This window comes from Sesamum indicum, unplaced genomic scaffold (genome assembly GCF_000512975.1).
Source record: "Sesamum indicum cultivar Zhongzhi No. 13 unplaced genomic scaffold, S_indicum_v1.0 scaffold00128, whole genome shotgun sequence".
Taxonomy (NCBI): domain Eukaryota; kingdom Viridiplantae; phylum Streptophyta; class Magnoliopsida; order Lamiales; family Pedaliaceae; genus Sesamum; species Sesamum indicum.
In genome coordinates, this window is record NW_011628055.1 from 43,015 (window position 1) to 63,394 (window position 20,380).

Below are 20,380 nucleotides of genomic sequence, written 5' to 3' on the forward strand. Positions count from 1 at the left end.
GTATCTGACTCATTTTTGCTATAGTTTGGATGTTGTATAAATATTTAATTTTGCCCCCATGTATATTTTTATACTTATAAAATGATAAATATAATACCTATATATGGAGCAAGGTCAACATCATTATATTTTTTCTCTTATAAGTACAAAATTATTACATAAGATTATTAAATGAGAGGTCAAAATAAAAAAATATATAATTATTTTGCTAACATCTGCATTTTTCATTCAAGCTCTAACGAAAGAGGATCAGGTGTAAATATTAAATTTTCATAGGGAGTGTAAATGTAATTTTAAAGGTTTTTTTTTTGAGAAAAGTATAATTTTGTATTTTTAAATGGAATTTAAATATAATTAATCTCATGCTATATATTAAGAGAGAATTTTTTTTTTTTTTTGGTGTCTACCCTTATTTTTATGATTATTTAATCTAATTTTTCGCTTACCTACCATCTTTTTGATAGTTATTTCTTTCATTTATATTTGCATTCATCTTTTTTATCATAATTCTTTGTTTTATAAATTTAACATTGTCTATTATTTTGAATGGGTCACAATTTATTAATATATTATAATGTAGCATTCCATGGTATGGTATGGAGGAGAGCATTGGTCGTGCGTGCCACCGCAATATTTGAGTTTTGATGATATATATCAGCTGCTAAACGACACAGCAGTGGACAGGTGGGGGCTTCCCCTGTTTGTTCCGGCTGCTATGGCCATAGCCACAGCCTCATACTAGCTTCGTCAGATTTTAAAAACTATGGAAAAATATTCCTGGTGTTTGGATTTGTATTTTAAATATTTTGTTTTGTATTTTGAAGATAGAGGGAAAAAAATAGAGATAAGTAAGTGTGTGTTGAAAATAGATGATATGTTTGGATTTGTGTTTTGGGATAATTTAAAATATTTTAAAATAAGTGATGTAGGTTTGATGTTGGGATTTGGGAGACAAAAATCACTGTTCATTGTCAAAACATATATTTTTATTTATAAATATTTTATGTTTAATGTTGTATTTTTTGGAGAGAAAAATTATTATTTATTGTCAAATTATGTCTGTTTTATATTGTGTATATATATATATATTATATATATATAGAAAGTTGAAAAACAAAAAAACACGCAGATAAGATGTAAAAACCACAAAAATAAACATTGAGTGTGTTTTATCTTATCTCGAAAAATACGAAAACATGAATCCAAACACTGTAATTAAGTTCAAAAAAATTTATTCCACCTCAAGAATTCGAGCACATCATATATATGAGTATTTATTATTATGGTATATTTATCGTATTTAGTTAATATGAGTTTATTAATCAAATTAGTAAATGAAGATCAACTTTTTATTAGAGTAACAAATACCGACTCATTGTTTGAAAAATTACAGGTACTTCCCTGATTTTAATGTTCGTCTAACAACTATTCCATTTCGTTAGACTCTCTAAGTTTCCATCCAATTTTCATAATAAATTTACCTAAATGTCCTATTTGACTTATAAATTATAATTTTATTTATTTATTAGAATTTTTTAAAATACTTTTATATATTGATATTCCCTGCAGATTATTTATTTTATTTACTCTTAACATTTTTCTAATATATTGTTTTAAATAAAAAAAAATCAACAAGGGAAAGTAGTAATATCCACTTCACCGTATAGGGGCTACATAACTATTTATTATTTGAAAAGGGTATTTATAAAGTTTTCAAATAATAATTAGGTATTTTTAGTTGTATCAAATTTCAGTGGGATGGTGACTGTAATTTATCCTTATTTTTAATTAGTAATAATTAATGATAATATGTAGTAATAATTTTGAGAATCAATATTTATGAAGTTGATGCAAACAGAAAGCAGACATATCGACAATGATTGAGTGGAAATTATTGAGAAGTGAGAAACAGATGTATTATGTGTCAAAATTTTGATGGTTTTGGTGTGTAATAATGAATATGACAATTAATAAAATGAAAAAGACTTGATTTCTCCGTATATTTTTTAAAATGAATTAAAAAATATAAAGAGATAAATTATTATATTCTTTTTATAATATGGATGATTTGTTCATTTTCAATATTATATGAGGATAAATTGATATTTATCCCTAAAATATGTGGTGATACGGATATTTTGAAGCAAATTAACCTTAATTTATTTGACATATTAATTATTTGTGGAAATTTCTTCTTATTTTTAATAATTTAAACTATTGAGTAATTAAAGTGATTATTTAATATTATTATAATGAAGTCAAAACATTTTAGGTTCAATTATTTATCCAAATTTTAAATCCCACCACACTTTTTTAATTACTTAATTGGTTCAAAAATATTATTTATCGAGGCTATTGTTTATTTATATATTTTATGAAATAAATTTAATTAATATATTATTATATAATTATTAACAATTATGTTAATTATGAGTCATAATTAATGATGAGTATTAATTTTTAAATAATTAACTCATATCCAAAGAAAAAACAAAAAAAAAATGTTCTGATATTTGAGGGTCCAAGACTTTTGTTAGTTCTGCTTCATAAATTCTATTTTAATTAATTACAATAGTTTTATTTTGTTATATTCTACACTAACTATTACTTTTTAAAATAATTAATTATTATAGTTAAAAATAAAAAGTATGATAAATGCTATTTAATTACAACTACTAATAGTTACTTTCTCAAGTAAAGTCAACACATTAACCACAATAAAAATCATAACAAATATTTCGACTATAGCGAAAACCATGATAAATATTCATTAATCATAGTCAAAACTATTGATTTAAGGCCAAATGTGATGTGATGATTTTTACATGTGACGTTTTTTCATCGAAAAAATCGATAAATAAAAGGCTATACACAACAAAATACAAATTTTATAAAGTTAAGATGATAAATCGATATTTAAATAAAAATTAGATAACAAAATGTACAATTGTAATTTACCCAATATAAATATAAAAACCTACTTGGCTAAAACACATTAATGGAGATTAAAAAATAAAGAAATAGAAAAAGGGTAGGTGGGACCCAGCAAAAGGAGAAAAACAAAAAAGGCAACAACCTGGAATTGGATAGACAAGTTGAGAAAGGGACCATTACAAGTTGATTCCCAGCAAGTCAAGTTGCTTCCCACTTTTTCCTAAAAACCATCTCAAGATATAAAAAAAAATGATATAATCATATTAATATTATGTAAAGTTTATAAAAAATAAAAAAATAATTAAAAATTATGTAATTGATGGTGTAATTATCATATTTAAATATTAGTACGATCATTTGTGTGTATGAAAAATCTTTCTTTTTTTTTTATTTTTTATATTACTCTGGATTAGTAATAATGATAATAATAATAATAAAAGGTTGAAAAGTAATGGGTTTTTATTTGTATGTGGGTGAAAAGTCAAGCCAAAATGTGCAAAGGTCTTCTCACGTGCCATCATTAACTCCTCTAATCTCATCAAATCAATTACTTTGATTTGATATCCCAAGTTTTTCATACCCAAACGTCTCTCTTTTTTATTTGTTCCATCAATAGATATTTCTTGGAAGGGACATTTATAGGTACTATATGGATAGGTTTTGTCCCGTTTTTTTTTTTTTTTTTGAAAAAATAAAGTGGTAAAAATATAATTATATGAAAATATTAATTACTAGTTTGATATATATATATATGGATTATGAGGTTTATAAAAGGTGTGATTATAAATATATTTTATTAATCTACCTTTTTGTGATATTATAAATGGGCAAATTACTCTCTTGTGAAAAAAATTAGCAATTTACCCTCTCTGCTTTTTAAAGTAATGCAATTTTACCTCCTAATCTAAGAGAAAAAATGCTTCATTTTAAATAAATATAAAGAAATAAATTGCTGTATTTTAAAAAATACATGGATGGTAAATTGTTTTTTTTTTTTTTCATATCAGAGTAATTTGCTCATTTATGATATCACAAAAAGGTTGTTTGTATTTTTTTTTATATATTTTATTATTCTTTTGACAATTGAAGCTCAAATCGAGTTTAAAAATTTATTAGATTAAATTTTAATGTATTTAAAACGGATTTTTGTGAATCAATCTGAAATCGAGTATTTATTCCATAGTTGCGTAGGATGAAAGAATTTAATGAGTTATATTTTTGAGATGGTAGTGGTAGGTATTGAAGTCAGGCTGGGGATTTGAAGTAGACCACATTTATTAGTGACGACAACCTTCCATCATACATTAACAATTAATTATATAATTAAAACATAGATACGACAAATTCTCGACATTAAATTAAATAATGTGGGCACCACAACAATTTAACTAAATTTGAATTTGAACAATGTTAATTAGAGATTAATTATTTGTGTATGCTCACACTCTTTGATTATTGAAGATGAATGATGTGGTAAGATTAATTCTTGTCGGAAATCTAAAATGAAGTTACCTCTTACACTCTTGCTCACAACCCTTTGCTTCAAAGCATCTAAAACTATTTTCTTGATTGTAAAGAATTAGGGAATATTCAATACGGACGTTGGGGTGGACATAACTTGGAGATAGGGGTGTTGGTGGAAGTCAATTGGGGACTCCAAGCTACTTAGACCATGTTCCCAAATTGTAATGTACAAAATTAGAATAATGAGATCATGCTGTCAAATAAATATTATGATTATTCTTGGAACATGTAATATTTAAAAGTTTAAGGTATTCATCATTAACATGTATGTGTGGTCCTTTCGTAAAATTAAGAGGAATGATAATTTTAGTCCAATAAAAATGAGTGACAATTGTAATTCTATTAAAATTAATTTGTGCAATTTGGTAATGTAATTTGAAAAACATGGTAATTCGATAACAATTCTTATCGAAAATTCACAATAGACTAGAAAAGGCATTTCTTTTCTACGCGTCAGGAAAAATTGTAATTTACTTTCCATAACTTAAATCGTATGTGATTTTAGTCCCGTTGTTTTATTCCTTACCACATTTAATTTCACAAATGTCAAAAAAATTGCAATTTACGTTTCACTCACATTTTTTGCTAGATTCTTGACTAAAAGAGCGCATGTAAAGTACGTGCTCCATTAACTTAACCAACGTTTGACTGCAATAGTATGAAAAATTGTAATTTTTGAACTAAAAAGGTCCAAAAGCACATTTTTTGGACTAAAAAGACGTGATTTTGAGATTTATGCGACTCAAAGCGTCATCTGTCATAGTTGTAACACCAAAAAATATTCTACTCTTATTTTATGAGACTAAAAAAATATTTTGCCCATATATATAAACAATATTTGTATTCTTTTAATATGATAACAAAAATATCTATATATTAAATAAAACATAAAATAAAAACCATTTTTCATAATAAAAAAAGTTCATAAACCATTACTCTCATATTTTTTTTCTTATAATATATATTAAAAAAGATTATCTTTGTGTGCCCATGCCGCAGACTTCTAATCATTTTTGGATGCTTCTTCCCTCTTCCCTCGAACCCTACCATGAACCTTCCTCCCTCAAACTCTTACACTAAACTTCCCCTCCTTTATAACCCTCTTTCCACTCAACCCAAATATAGTAAACAATCCAAAATTGAATCTAAAACCAAAAAACCTCGATACCCTTTTCCTCTTCTTGAACCCTAATTATTCTGTCAAGAACAATGATGGCCTCGCCCGATCAGAGTTCAGCCCTCGAAATCATTCGCCAACACCTTCTCGACGATTCTGCTTTCATCCAAAATTATTGCCCGTCGTCTGCCTTGTCCTCGTCGGATCAGTCGCAGATTTCAAGAACTAGCTCTTACTCTTCTTCCTCGAGTGATCAGACTTCTGTCTACGTTAGCCCGAAAAGGGAGTTTGAATACTTAGAATTTGAAACGAAGCCTCAAAGAAACTTGTCTGAGAGGAAGCCTTCGCTCCACATAGCCATTCCCCAAGTGAACAAGAAGCTGCAGAACGTTGAAGCAAATTCCGGCGAAGGAAGGCATTACAGGGGGGTAAGACAGCGGCCGTGGGGGAAGTTCGCGGCGGAGATACGTGATCCGACGCGGAAGGGGACGAGGGTGTGGCTCGGAACCTTCGACACGGCGGTGGAAGCAGCCAAGGCCTACGATAGGGCGGCGTTCAAACTGCGGGGGAGGAAAGCAATACTGAATTTCCCACTTGAAATCGGGACCTCGAACCCGTTGCCGGAAAATGAGACGACGGCGGCGATTGGATGCCGGAAAAGGGGGAGAGAGAGTGAGTGTGAACAAAGAGAGAGGAAAGAAGTCAAGAGGGAAGAGATTGAAGAAGTTACAAGTGAGAGTGAGGTAACGGCGGCGGTGCCGTTGACGCCGTCGAGTTGGACGGCGGTTTGGGACAGTGGAGATGTGAAGGGTATATTTGAAGTTCCGTTGTTATCGCCGTTATCTCCACATGAGAGGTTGGGTTATTCAGGGTCAGAACTGTTGGTTAAATGAGCAGTAGCTAGATTAAAATGCACCTGACGCTAAAAGTCTGGGGTGGTTTAGGAATTTAAGAAAGTCCTGGGGTGGTAAAGAGGATTAATGATTTCCCTTGCCTCTTGGTGAAAGCCGAATTAAACTGAGATTTGTTTAAATTATTTATTCCTTTGTATGATATGGAAGCACTTTGCCATGGAAAAAGTAGCAACTTTCTTCTTTCCAAATCTAATGTCGTTTGTGTGAGGTTTCACGATTTAATATACATAAACTCACAAATTTAAATTTTATAAAAATATGTAAATATTTATTTCAATTTATGTTAGTTTGTCATAATTTTTACGGATATTCGGTCGTCTTCTAAAATTTAATATAATTATACATAAACTCCTTATGATTTAAAAATTATATCTACAAACTTGATGTTTGTTTCTATTAAAAAAGATTCACATATTATTTAAAATTCACCGAACTTATTGATGCTAGTAAAAAAATTGAATAAAAAAATTATATTTACCTTGATAAAGCTTATTAACTTATTGCACGCCAAACAAATCTTTTTTTAACCAAACATAGTACACTTAAAAAGAGTCCGTCCTAGCTCTAATCACAACATAATTCTGAAATTGACTTTAATCTTCAAGGATATAATTGTAATTAAAACTACAATCTTGTTCAAGTATAAAATTTTATGAATAAGTTAGTAGACTGGAATTGACCACAAAAAGCTAGTGGGGAGCTAAATCAAATATTGAAAACTTTTGGGGTACTAATCGGGAAGTACCATCTCTCCATTTTGCAGTCTGCCCCGCACGCCAATAAATACGAGTAATCATATTTGGTGCCCATCCAAAACACACTTTTAGCTTCCACGAAACTTTCTGGCATTGATGTGAAAACCCACTTTTAGCTTTTGAAGATCTTATGGGACATTAATAATGTCTCATTTTAGTGGTTGAAATTTTGATATTGAGGTCTTATAAATAAATTTGGAACTATGAGTATGAATTACTCAATTATATGGGTATTTTATTTCACTTCAGATCAAATAGCATAAAATTTTCTTGTATTTAGCTGAAAACTTCATTGTGTTTTAAAAATTGGCAAAATACCTCCTCTATTTTCTTAAACATTGCTCGCTTGGCCCTCTCCATTAAATTTACTTACTGGCATCAATTTTTTATTAAATAACCATTATATCCTATTTCTTATGTTAATGTTTGTTTGATTTTTTTATTAGAATAAAAGTCGTCAAATTTAATCAATTAATATCGATATTTATATTCATAAAAAAATTTAGAAATAGATTTAACCAATTAAAAATATATCTATTCTAATTCTTAAAATATAAGATATTATTTTAAAAATTAAAAAGCTCCCCATCTTCCCCTGCCGCCAACCCAACAAACGCCCTCCCCCTGACTTAACTTTTTAGTTCCTTGACAGAGATGGTTGATCACATGTGAATTGTCATTGTAACTCAAACATGGATTCTCATCTTAGCTGAGTTTTGTTGTCTTATTAATCTTCGTTGGATATATATTTTCATCCGAATATGTCTCTTGGGTTGCTTTATTTATGGGTCGTTTAAGTCAACATTTTTTAAAAAACACCACATAATACTTATATACCTACAAAATAATAATGATATAAACAAAATAAATTATAATTCATAAAAGTTTATAGTTTAGATCACGAAATCTAAGTTTAAACGTTAGGTCAAGATCTAATCTATTACTAAAACCTCAAAGTGTAGGTGTAGAATTTTGTGGTCTCATCATTACCTACTTAGAATAAAACCTAAGACCTGTAGAAATACTTGAAGATATTTCATGGGTTTTATGGATCACAAGATTTTTCTTGTTCTTGGTCTTGGTCTTGCTAGTGACATACTCAGTATCTGCTCTTTTCGTACACGACTCATGTAATAATACACACACACAGACACACACCCCCTAAAACGACATTAAAGAAAAAATCCCAAAGTATTTAATGCAATTACCTTTAAGTCTAACAACCAGTCTCTAATAAACTCTTAACTAGGACCTAATACATCCAATTAAAATTTTTTTGCTCAAATCAAATTTGATTAAGTGGGTATTTGGCCAAGTTTATAAACTTCTCAAAACATCTTATAAGATGTTTGAGAGCTATAAATATTTGTTTGGATAATTGTTTTTAAAGAACTAATGGTATCATATCCATTTTAGTCATTTTATTAATTAAAAACCTTATTATGCGCAACACCCTGATATTTTATAAGATGTTTTTACATCTTAAAAGCTTTAATATCTTCTTTTATCCAGATACTTTAGGAGCTTACTTTTAAAATAATGGATCGAAAATTTTACGTCATCAAACATGTTAATATCTAAATTGGGGTTTTTTGACGAATCTGATAATGTGACGATCCAACATATTATTTTTTAGGAAATGACTTAGCAAAAAGAAAAGTACAACTCGAAAAAACTTGCCGTATCATCAAGTAGTAATTTTCTTTTTACCAAGTCGTGTTCTAAAAAAGAAGAAAAAAATATATTGGACTGTTAAATCATTAAGTTCACCAGAAGTCTCAATTTAGGTATTGATATGAAATTTTCAGGCCAAATTAACCAGAAGGACTAAAATTATCCTACAGTATTGATGTTATATGACCAAATTTCAAATTTTAATTTAAAGAACTAAAATTACATTTTTTTTTTGTCGTTGAATTAACTTCACTTGACTATGTATAGTTTCATACTGTGTTCTCAACGTCATCATTAACTTCACTTGACAAGAGAGTATTTCCAGTCCCACTACAATACAAGTCATAAGCGATTGGGACATGAAGCCGAATAGACTTGTCTACGCCAAGACTATGGCCGAGGCCACGTCCAAAAACCAGTGCTATCACTATTAGTATACGACCATGAAATCTGAACACCACAATGTCATAAATTTTAAGAATGTCGATCGGCAACCATTGATACGTTTTTTTTTTTTGTACAAATATTTGATACAATAATTTATTTTTTGGAATTATTCAAAAGAAAATTGTGATTTAGCTCGATTTCAGATTTTCTTAAGAGGATTGACTTAATAAGAGGAAACAAGCAAACAAAATTCTCCAAATTAAGAGGAAACGAACATGAATTGCGTAACATGTACATCGGACCACATGTTCATACGTGTATAAAATATTTTAGATAAAAGTAAATGAAAATATTGCATGCGTGATATATTTTATTAGATATAATTACGGGATAATTAAATCGTTCTTTTCTAAGTTTGCTGTAATTATATGTAATTTCTTGTAATTTTGGATTATATATATTACCCTTGATATTTTTTATCTAACAAGTGAGTTTCTCTATTAACCAAAAGTCATCGAATCTGCTGATATTAACAAAAATAAAAAGGATTAAATGCAAATAATCCCCTTGTGTTATACGAAATGAGCAAATTACCCTCATGTGAAAAAAAAAAATAGAGCAATTATACCCCTTATGCGAGTTAGTGTAATTCACGAATTTTTTCTTTATTTTTTTATTTTTTTATTTTTAATTATAAAATAACATTTATAGCCTTATTTAATAATCGTTGAATCTAATTTAAATCTAAGGTCCAAATTAAACTAATAAATCTACGTCCCAGATTTTGATTTATTTCAATGGTTAATATTTAAACAAATATATGAATTTAAACAATATAAATGAATATATATGATATATAATTAATAGTTATATATATATAGAGAGAGAGAGAGAGCGAGAGAGAGTGAACAGCAACAGTAAGGGTAGAAGAGGGGGGAGGGCGACAGGGACAGAGGAGGGGCCAGCGATAGAGACGGCACGGAGAAGGAAGGGGGATGTAAGGGACGAGGAGGGGGGAGGGACGCAGATGGAGAAAGGGAGGGGGAGGGGAAACGATGGAGACAACGACGAGAAAGGGAAGACGGAGGGACAAAGGCGATGGAGGCGACGAGGAGGGAAGGGGATGGGCGGTGGCTGACTTTGGGGGGTGGGTGGGTGGGTAGGGTTTGTTTTTTTGTTTTTAAATAAAAATATTATATATAAAATAGGATAATTAGTTTTTAATATTTGAATATATATAAATTAGATATATAATATATTATATAAAAAAATAAATTATTTTTAGAGAAAAAGTCATGCACACCCTCAAGAGGAGCGAGTGCACTCCGCACATCCCTCTAAGGGAATAAATTGCTTTAATTTAAAAACACTGGAAGGTAATTCGATATATTTTTTTTCACATGGAGATATTTTACATGTTACCCATATCACAAGGGGTAGCATGTATTTTTTCTACAAAAAAAAGTGGATGAAACTTTTTTTTTATTTTCAATTGATTTATTACTAACTTATTATTAAAGTGTTTGCGCGAGCTTGAGGAAAGTACTTTTTAGCTTTTGGCATTAAAAAAGTACTTTTGAGGTGTTTTGTATGCTAATTTTTGCTTCTGAAACTGTTAAAAAAAAAACTTTTAGGTCAAAAGTTAGAAGCACCTTGGAGGGGTGCTTCTAGTTGCTTTGACTTTTTTATAAATAAATTCAACTTCAATTTTTACTACTTTACCCTTATTATAATACATTTGATTCAACTTTATTATTTTTTATTTATTTTAAAATTTTTATACTTAAAGTTGATATTGAAACTTTTAAATAATCTAAATAATTTAACAATAATCAAATTTACACTTTTATATATTAAATATTTGTATTTTTTATATTTTATTTGCTATATTGTCTAATTATACCCTTCATTTATCATAAAAAAATATAAATTAAATGGTTACGATTAATTAATAAAATATTTTTTGTTCATTTATGCAAGTTTATTTATTGTGCATAAATCAATAATTACGTTACTCAATGGAAGTATTAGTAAATTAATAATTAATTTTTCTATTAATATTTCAGAAAAATTAAATATGTTATATAGTAAGCAAATAAAATTTATTATTTTTAATAGAAAAATAATTATTTTTGACAAACAATAAATACAAATATAAAAAAAAATAACATCTTTTTAATCAATGGGGACAAAATGGTCTTTAATCAATTAAGTTTGTTTTAAAAGTATTTTATCTCAAATATTATCCAATTAAACTTTTGTCTGTTTTTTTTTATAAATACTATTTACTTTTGATTTTAGTACAACTTTCAACTTTTTTAAAAAAATCATTTTTCTAAAAACAGAAATTTTCGCAAACACTTCCTACATGTCAAATAAAATATTATTTTAACCAAGTCATATTGGGTGGTAGGTAAAGCCGTAAGGGGAATAGGAGAAGCATTTATGGATATGTCTCCCTATTTTAAATTCAAATGCAAATATATGTATATTAGTTGCTTCTGTTGGTATCATGAACGCCTTATTTATTAAGCGGAAGCAAAAATTAGAGGTGCTGGATGTAGTTTTTTAAATCATGGGGTGTTACATGTAATTACACAAAACCTCAGAGAAAGAGATTGTAATTATCCCTTTAAATAATTAAACATACATATAATAAAAATGTTTTATCATTTACATAAATCGTCTCGTTTTTTGAAAAATTATACATACATATTTAAATTATTCAAACTACTCTTAACTTTTTGGATATTATAGGTAGCTTATGTAATTATAAAAGAAATATGATTGATTTTATGAAAACATATCATAATCAAAAAAATATATAAATGTAATTATCCTTTTATTTAAAGTCAAAAAGTTTGTGTGAGTTATTTAATGAAACGTATTGGCAGAGGATGTAAGTTGTGGAAGAAAAGAAAATTCCAACATCACCACTTTTAGGGGTTGCCGTGTCCAATAAACAAGGACATGATTGGAATTTCAAGAAAATGATTGGGCAAAAGGTAAAATATCAAGTACACCGGTTAATGCCGATTATTACCCCACCTGACGTCACATCACATGACGCACACAATCTGTAGCCCAACACTTTTTTTGTTAGGTGATAATTATATTTATATTTCTTGATTTATGATAAGTTTACATAATTTATTTTATTTTTAAATAATTATACATACACTATCAAAATAGTATTATCACTTATATAAATATTTTTTTTTTTGAAAAATTATGAATATACCTTTTCAAGATATTAGCATTATTACGCAAACTACTTTTATTTTTTAGCTGTAGTTTCTGTAATTATGCAAAAAATATAAGTAGTTTATGTAAATAGACCATAGGTCAAGGGGGTGCAAATGTAATTATCTCTTTTTGTTATTATATGTTTTAGTTAATATTTCAATGAATTGAGTTATATATCGATATATGAAACTAAATATAATAAATTTATATAAACTGAAATAAATATTCATATATTTGATGTCAGTCGAACTTATGATCTCCAATGTATTCCTGAAATCTCAACCTTAGACAATGAATTAATAATCGTTGATTTTTCAACATCTCTTATTTCATTTCATTTTTTTTATTTTATGTAAATTCAATATTTATGAAAGTGCAATTTGAACGAATCCTATACATATAACAGATCAAATGTAAGAACATACTCTCATACATTAATAAGTGTCGAAATTCACGTCGAATTCTGAACACTCAAGAACAAGAAAAGTCGAACCGTTCATTCCAACCTGATACTGTGTTAGGTTCAACTGATTCAACAATCGGACCAATCAAATATTTTTTTCTTTTAACTGCCCACTGCTCCATATTTCTCTTTCACCTTACTTCTTCACATTTATTATTATTTATTTTGTTATAATTTTTTTTTCTTATTACTTTATATTTTTTATACGCTTACAAAAATCACGTGTGACGATAATTAGTGAATAAAAAAGTAAATATGAAATTGAAAATAGGGTGGAGCAGCGGCAGTTGAAGTGTGAGCTGGTTTCATTAGTTTTATAGGACAACAACGTTAATGGCTATCTGCTTTTTGTAACTTGGTCCTTCGTCCATCAATCTTATTATGATGAGCTGGGTTAGGGTGGGACCGTGGGAGGGCAGCTGCACCCACTGCAAACCAAAACAGTCCATTTCATGCTAACTCATTTTCAGCACATAGATAGGTGTATGTTTGTGTTTGTATTTCAAAAAGATTTAATTTGAGTTCGATTTAGTTCAATTTGAATTAATTATATGGTAAGTATAATGTACTTATCGTGTGATTAATGTACAATTTAAAAAAAAATAATCAATTACTTGATAATTGTATCACACTTGTTATGTAATTGGTTTGATTCAACTAAATCTGATTTAGGCAGAAGGAATTCGTTTACGTGTTTGTGTGTCCTTAAAATTCGAAGAATCATGACAGCATCGGTATTGTGGATAAATTATAGAATTATACATTTAGTTTTAATCAAATACTCTCATTTTTAGTTCTTTAAAGAGTTGGGCTCGTAATTTACATGAACATAATTAATGGATAATTGTACAATTACACAAGTCAAAGAAGGAAAAATAATATAAATAAGTATATTTATACCCCTCAAAATATATATGTATAAATTAAAGTTTGACCAAATCAGTAGGGGCGTTTTGAAAATTTTAAGGTTGTCAAGCATAGTTCTGTAATTTTTAAATAGATAGAGGTGGTTTGTGTAAAAGAGTAATAAGTGAGGCGGTGTAAATGTAATTATCCCAAAATAATAATACTGCACGACTCCTAGATCAGATATTCAGAAAATATCTGACATGATACAAATTAAAATTGAAAATATCTAACATGATAAAAGTAGTTAAAGTCGTTATTCGCATGACGACTTTCGAGGAAAAAAAAAGGAAAGAAACAGTTGGAGTGGTTACTGAAAACGTGATTTGTAGGATATAGTTTATAAACTTTGTTGAAGTGTAGTAGATATTTATAGCAGTTTTATAAGACAGTAAGTAGATATTCTTAGACTTTATAATTAAGATTAGTGAGAGTTAGTGCAGTTAAGTTGATGAGTGGCACATGTGAGACACGCGCATGGTCCACTGAGTTAATGCACCCCCGGGGGGTAGTGGACGACTTTCCTAAGTCTTCCAAAATCATCAGATTCATGTCTCCTTTCTCTCAACACAACTCTATAGGTTCAGACCTACTTTCTGTACGGATCTGGTTTCCTCTCAACTTGCATCTTTCTTTCATTTCACCCTTTATTGTCTTTTATTTACACAAATTTATGCTTGCTTTTTGTAATTATGTGGGCACCATTTGTTTATTTCCTTTGTATGTCTCTAATTTTTCGTTTTGTAATATAAGAATGATAGTATACGTTTATCGTTATAAATATTTCAGGTCAAGGACTTCGTCTGATGAGAAAATCGATTTTTTGAACTTATATGTGTTAAGTTGTGAAGATTGATTTGAAGAAGAAAAGGATAACCTGATTCAACTTAGAATTCCCAAGTTGAGTTGGAGAAGGATAACCCGATTCAAAGTTGAGTTGGAGAAGGATAACCTCATTCAACTTAGAAATCCCAAGTTGAGTTGGAAAAAGGATAAGTCATGGCTATATATACTACTCTTATTAGCATTGTTTTAATAGAGCAAAGTAGAATAGAGTAGAGAGAAAAGAAAGAGTGGAGACGAGGGTGAGTGTTGTCTTTCACGTGTGGTGAAGACTTGCATACAAGTGTGTGTGTGTTGTACTCCTCAATTTTCCTCCTCTTTGAGTATTTTCTCCTGGCTTGGTATCGCCCCCAGACGTAGGATTTATATCCAAACTGGGTTAACAAATTCGTGTGTCTTTTATCGCCTTCATATTCCACCTGTTATCCATCTTAACCCGATCCATTTCCTAACAACTGGTATCAAGAGCCTGGTTCAAGGAGTTAAGATGGAGGGAAAGTTTCCAGTCGAACGGTTCAATGGTTCCGACTTTGGGTTTTGGCGTATGCAGATGGAGGCCTACCTGTACGGGAAGGACCTGTACGAACCACTTGCAGAGAAGTCCGAGAAGACGAGTGATGAAGAATGGAAGGTGCTCGATCGAAAGGCGATGAGCGCAATAATCCTGTCGCTCTCTCGGAATGTCGCCTATCATGTGAAGGGAGCAAAGAGCACGAAGGAAGTTCTACAGACTCTTGCCGATATGTACGAGAAACCCTCAGCAATGAACAAGGTTATGCTGATGAAAAAACTATTCAGGTTGCAGATGGAGGAGAGGAAGTCGGTGGCCGATCACCTCAATGACTTCAACCAACTCACGACACAGCTGGCGTCTGTGGATATCGTGTTTGACGATGAGGTAAAAGCGTTAATTTTGCTTTCATCTTTACCTGACAGTTGGGATGTGGTTGTTACTTCAGTGAGCACTTCGTCTGGGAAGGAGAAGATGAAGTTCGACAACATCAGAGACATGATGTTGAACGAGGAAACCCGTAGAAAGCAAACGGGTGGATCATCTGGCTCTGCGCTACATACAGAGTCCAGAGGGAGACCTGACACACGGGGTAAATACCGTGGAAGGTCAAGGTCAAGGTCCAGGGGGAAGAACAAGGGCAAGAAGGAGATGGTGTGCTGGAACTGCGAGAAGCCCGGACACATGAAAAGCGAATGTCGGGCGCCAAAGAAGGAAAAGGAGGGCCGAACAGCGAATGCCGCGACGGAGGAGATCACGGATGCACTCTTGTTGAGTGTGAGCAGTTCTTCCGATGATTGGGTTGTGGATTCAGGGGCCTCATTCCACTCATGCAGCAACAAAGACATCATGGAGCCATACACCTCAGGTGATTTTGGCTTAGTTTATCTTGCAGATAACAAACCCCTCAAGATTGTAGGAAAGGGAGATGTGCGGATCAAATCAACGAATGGGTCATGCTGGACCCTACATGATGTGAGACACATACCAGGACTGAAAAGGAACTTGATCTCAGTCGGACAGCTGGATAGTGATGGATTCCACACGACGTTTGGAGACGCGAAGTGGAAGATCAGTCGGGGAGCAATGACTTTGGCTCGAGGACTAAAGTCGGGAACGCTCTACATGGCGGGAGGATCCAGTTCAAACATCCCCTTTGCAGGAACTGTATCGCAGGCTAACCTGTGGCACAATCGCTTGGGCCACATGAGCGAGAAAGGAATGAACGTGCTGAAGTCGAAAGGACGGTTGCCCGAGTTAAAATCGGTGGAGGTGGGTCATTGTGAACACTGCGTGTTCGGAAAGCAGAAGCGGGTGAGCTTCTTGACCACAGGAAGAACTCCGAGGAAAGAAAAGTTGGAGCTTGTTCACACCGATTTGTGGGGGCCAGCACCAGTGTCATCTCTTGGTGGATCAACGTACTACATGACATTCGTCGATGACTCCACTAGAAAGGTATGGGTGTATTTCTTAAAAAGAAAATCTGATGCCTTTGATACATTCAGGAGATGGAGGGCACTAGTGGAAAATGAGACAGGTCTACAAGTGAAATGTCTCAGATCGGATAACGGTGGCGAGTACAACAGTGAAGGTATCAAGAATTACTGCGCCGACCATGGAATCCGAATGCAGAAAACAATCCCGGGGACACCTCAGCAAAATGGCGTTGCTGAGAGGATGAACAGAACACTGAATGAGCGTGCGAGATGCATGCGATTGAAGAGCGGACTACCAAAGATGTTTTGGGCAGATGCAGTCAACACGGCTGCTTTCTTGATCAATCGAGGGCCTTCTGTCCCGTTGAACAACAGGATACCAGAAGAGGTATGGAGTGGTAAGAAAGTGGATCTTTCTTTCTTACGTACGTTTGGTTGTTCAGCCTATATTTTGAACGATGATCGGACTAAGCTGGATGCTAAGTCGATTAAATGTACATTCATTGGGTATGGGACTGACGAATTTGGGTATAGATTCTGGGATGATCAAAACCGGAAAATAATTCGTAGTAGGAATGTTATATTCAATGAGGATGTAATGTACAACGACAGGAAGGTAAGCCCGGACGATGACAAGAAGGAAAGGGAATTTGTTGATCTCGATATTTCAAATTCCGGGATCATGAGACCAGCAGATACGGATTCAGTGGGAGTTCAGACGGACGAAACCGAACAAACGGAGATAGAGCCAGAACCAGTATCGGAGGAACCGATTACTGAAAGCAGCACACCCTTGGCACTGGGTCGAGAACCGAGGCTGAGAAGGGCCCCAGATAGGTACTCCCCCTCTCTTTATTACTTGCTTTTGTCTGATTGTGGAGAACCCGAATGTTACGCAGAGGCAGTCAATGATGTCCACAAGAGCAAGTGGGAGCTTGCGATGAACGACGAGATGAACTCGTTGAAGAAAAACAACACATGGGAATTGTGTCAGCTCCCAAAAGGAAAGAAGGCCCTACAGAACAGATGGGTCTATCGGGTTAAGGAAGAATCAGACGGGAAGAAGCGGTACAAGGCAAGACTCGTAGTAAAGGGATTCCAACAAAGATACGGTATTGACTTTACTGATGTTTTTACACCTGTTGTCAAGTTAACTACTATTCGTCTTGTGTTGAGCATGGTAGCGGCAGAGAACTTGGAGTTACAACAGATGGATGTGAAGACAGCCTTCCTACACGGGGATCTTGAGGAGGAGATATACATGGTACAACCAGAGGGGTATAATGGAGATGATCAGCAGGTGTGTCGCCTGAAGAAAAGCCTGTATGGATTGAAACAGGCTCCGCGGCAGTGGTACAGGAAGTTTGACAACTTCATGCTAGAGATAGGTTTCTCTAGATGCAATGCTGATCATTGCTGCTACGTGAAGAGGTTCGATGAGTTTTTTATCATTCTACTCCTGTATGTTGATGACATGTTGATAGCAGGATCAAATGTCAAGGAGATCAATAGGCTCAAGGATCAGTTATCGAGGAAGTTTGACATGAAAGATCTTGGCGAAGCAAGACAGATATTGGGCATGAAAATCACAAGGGACAAAGAATCCTGCGGACATGCTGACCAAGGCGGTTGCGATGGCGAAGTTGAAGCTGTGTACGGCTTCGACTGGCCTTGATGACTAGAGTGGACAAACCCGGCGGTACCAAGAAAGAAGTGGAGAAAAGCTAATCAATCTTCAAGTGGGAGATTGTTAAGTTGTGAAGATTGATTTGAAGAAGAAAAGGATAACCTGATTCAACTTAGAATTCCCAAGTTGAGTTGGAGAAGGATAACCCGATTCAAAGTTGAGTTGGAGAAGGATAACCTCATTCAACTTAGAAATCCCAAGTTGAGTTGGAAAAAGGATAAGTCATGGCTATATATACTACTCTTATTAGCATTGTTTTATAGAGCAAAGTAGAATAGAGTAGAGAGAAAAGAAAGAGTTGAGACGAGGGTGAGTGTTGTCTTTCACGTGTGGTGAAGACTTGCATACAAGTGTGTGTGTGTTGTACTCCTCAATTTTCCTCCTCTTTGAGTATTTTCTCCTGGCTTGGTATCGCCCCCAGACGTAGGATTTATATCCAAACTGGGTTAACAAATTCGTGTGTCTTTTATCGCCTTCATATTCCACCTGTTATCCATCTTAACCCGATCCATTTCCTAACAATATGGTACTTAATCTTGTCTTTATTTGAGATGACATGATAATACACGCTGATTATAATAATTTCATCGTTTCTATCCAATAAAGAGAACTTTGGTGCTAACTATTATAATCAAGCCCATTGTCTCTGCCTAATTTGCAATGGAACTACATACAAATTTAGTCGCTATTATGGGTCCTTCGACCGAAGGACGGGTTCACCTTTCGAGCGTATTTTGGAGCTTATATGTTGTTCTAAGTCTCGTGCCTTCATTCGATATGAGATGATAGTCACTGCTCGCCCATCATAAGCTCTCCAGTTTAGGAATGTGGGAATGACATATGATTTTATTCCTACCGACAACACGATTTGATGATCATTACAATTGTTATATAATTAATTCACGTTCAGCTAAATCCAATCTGAATTACTTATGTGATTATATAACTAAAATTTCAGAAAGAGTCCCTAAATTTGGAACTATTACATCGGACCCCATCTTGATCCACTTGAGGACAAGAGTGAAGAATAGAGTAGTTATTGCATGTAGCGATGGAGTGTTACAGTTTGAATTGCGTAGCGACGGCGCAAGTTGGAGTCGCGCGCCCCCACCACCATTACTACTCTTTGGATAAGATAAAGTGATAAACCAATTACCAATGACGTGCTTTGATAGATATAAAAGAACCACAACGACACACTTCAAACTTTTGCCTTTTCGGATGAAATCAAATGTATATTTATTCCTTTCAAATTTATTATAATTATAGTTATTCTTTTTATTATTTTAAAATTTATAAATATCTTATTAAAATTAATAGTCGTTTAATAAATACTCTCTCATAATAATTTATTATAGGAAGATCTCTTGTGATAGCAAGAATATTTGTTAGAGGATCATTAATTCTAATGTGTATTTTTAATTTTTCAAAAAAAGCTTATAATTTATCAAATATTTAACTTCCATATCTTTTGGAAAATGGAAAATTAGAAAAGGTTTATTTTGACTTATATGAGAAAGGCAGGTTATGAATTTATATGTAAAAAATTGTAATTAGAGATAATTAAGTAAATAAATGTTATTTAATTTTATAGTCCATATATGTGTTGAGAAATTTTTTTATTAGATCGAACTAACTAAGCATATAGTAAATATTTATTATACTTATTGTATGATATGGGGGTAATTTTCGAAAACTCGTATTTATGTTTTCAGCTTATTTTAAAATTATAGACAGTTTTGCACTAGCAATATTCTTTTCAGGTCTTTACGATCCAATCATATACGTTCAAAATCCTAATATGTATGGACTTGCCTTCCTCTGTGCTCCAGATACAATTTTCTTGACACAGCATTCCATATGACCTTAAATGCTTTATTCTTACAACCTATCTAATTCACAGACGAGATAGTTATTACAAATATAAAATAGACTCCAATTTTACAAATATTTTATTATATTCTCAAAAATTTGACTGGATAA

The 20,380-nt window shown here is 32.2% G+C and overlaps 1 protein-coding gene across 1 annotated transcript; it reads left to right on the top strand.

Annotated features, from left to right (window-relative positions):
* Positions 1–5,566: 5,566 nt before the first annotated feature.
* On the top strand, positions 5,567–6,654 carry LOC105179200 (ethylene-responsive transcription factor 5). Its single transcript, XM_011102796.2, has one exon. The coding sequence runs from the start codon at positions 5,668–5,670 to the stop codon at positions 6,466–6,468; it is 801 nt and encodes a 266-aa protein (XP_011101098.1). The 5' UTR covers positions 5,567–5,667; the 3' UTR covers positions 6,469–6,654.
* The last annotated feature ends 13,726 nt before the right edge of the window (positions 6,655–20,380 follow it).

Bases quoted from the DNA above. Each gene is read 5' to 3' on its own strand.
- LOC105179200 (XM_011102796.2), top strand. From the start codon at position 5,668: ATGATGGCCTCGCCCGATCAGAGTTCAGCCCTCGAAATCATTCGCCAA.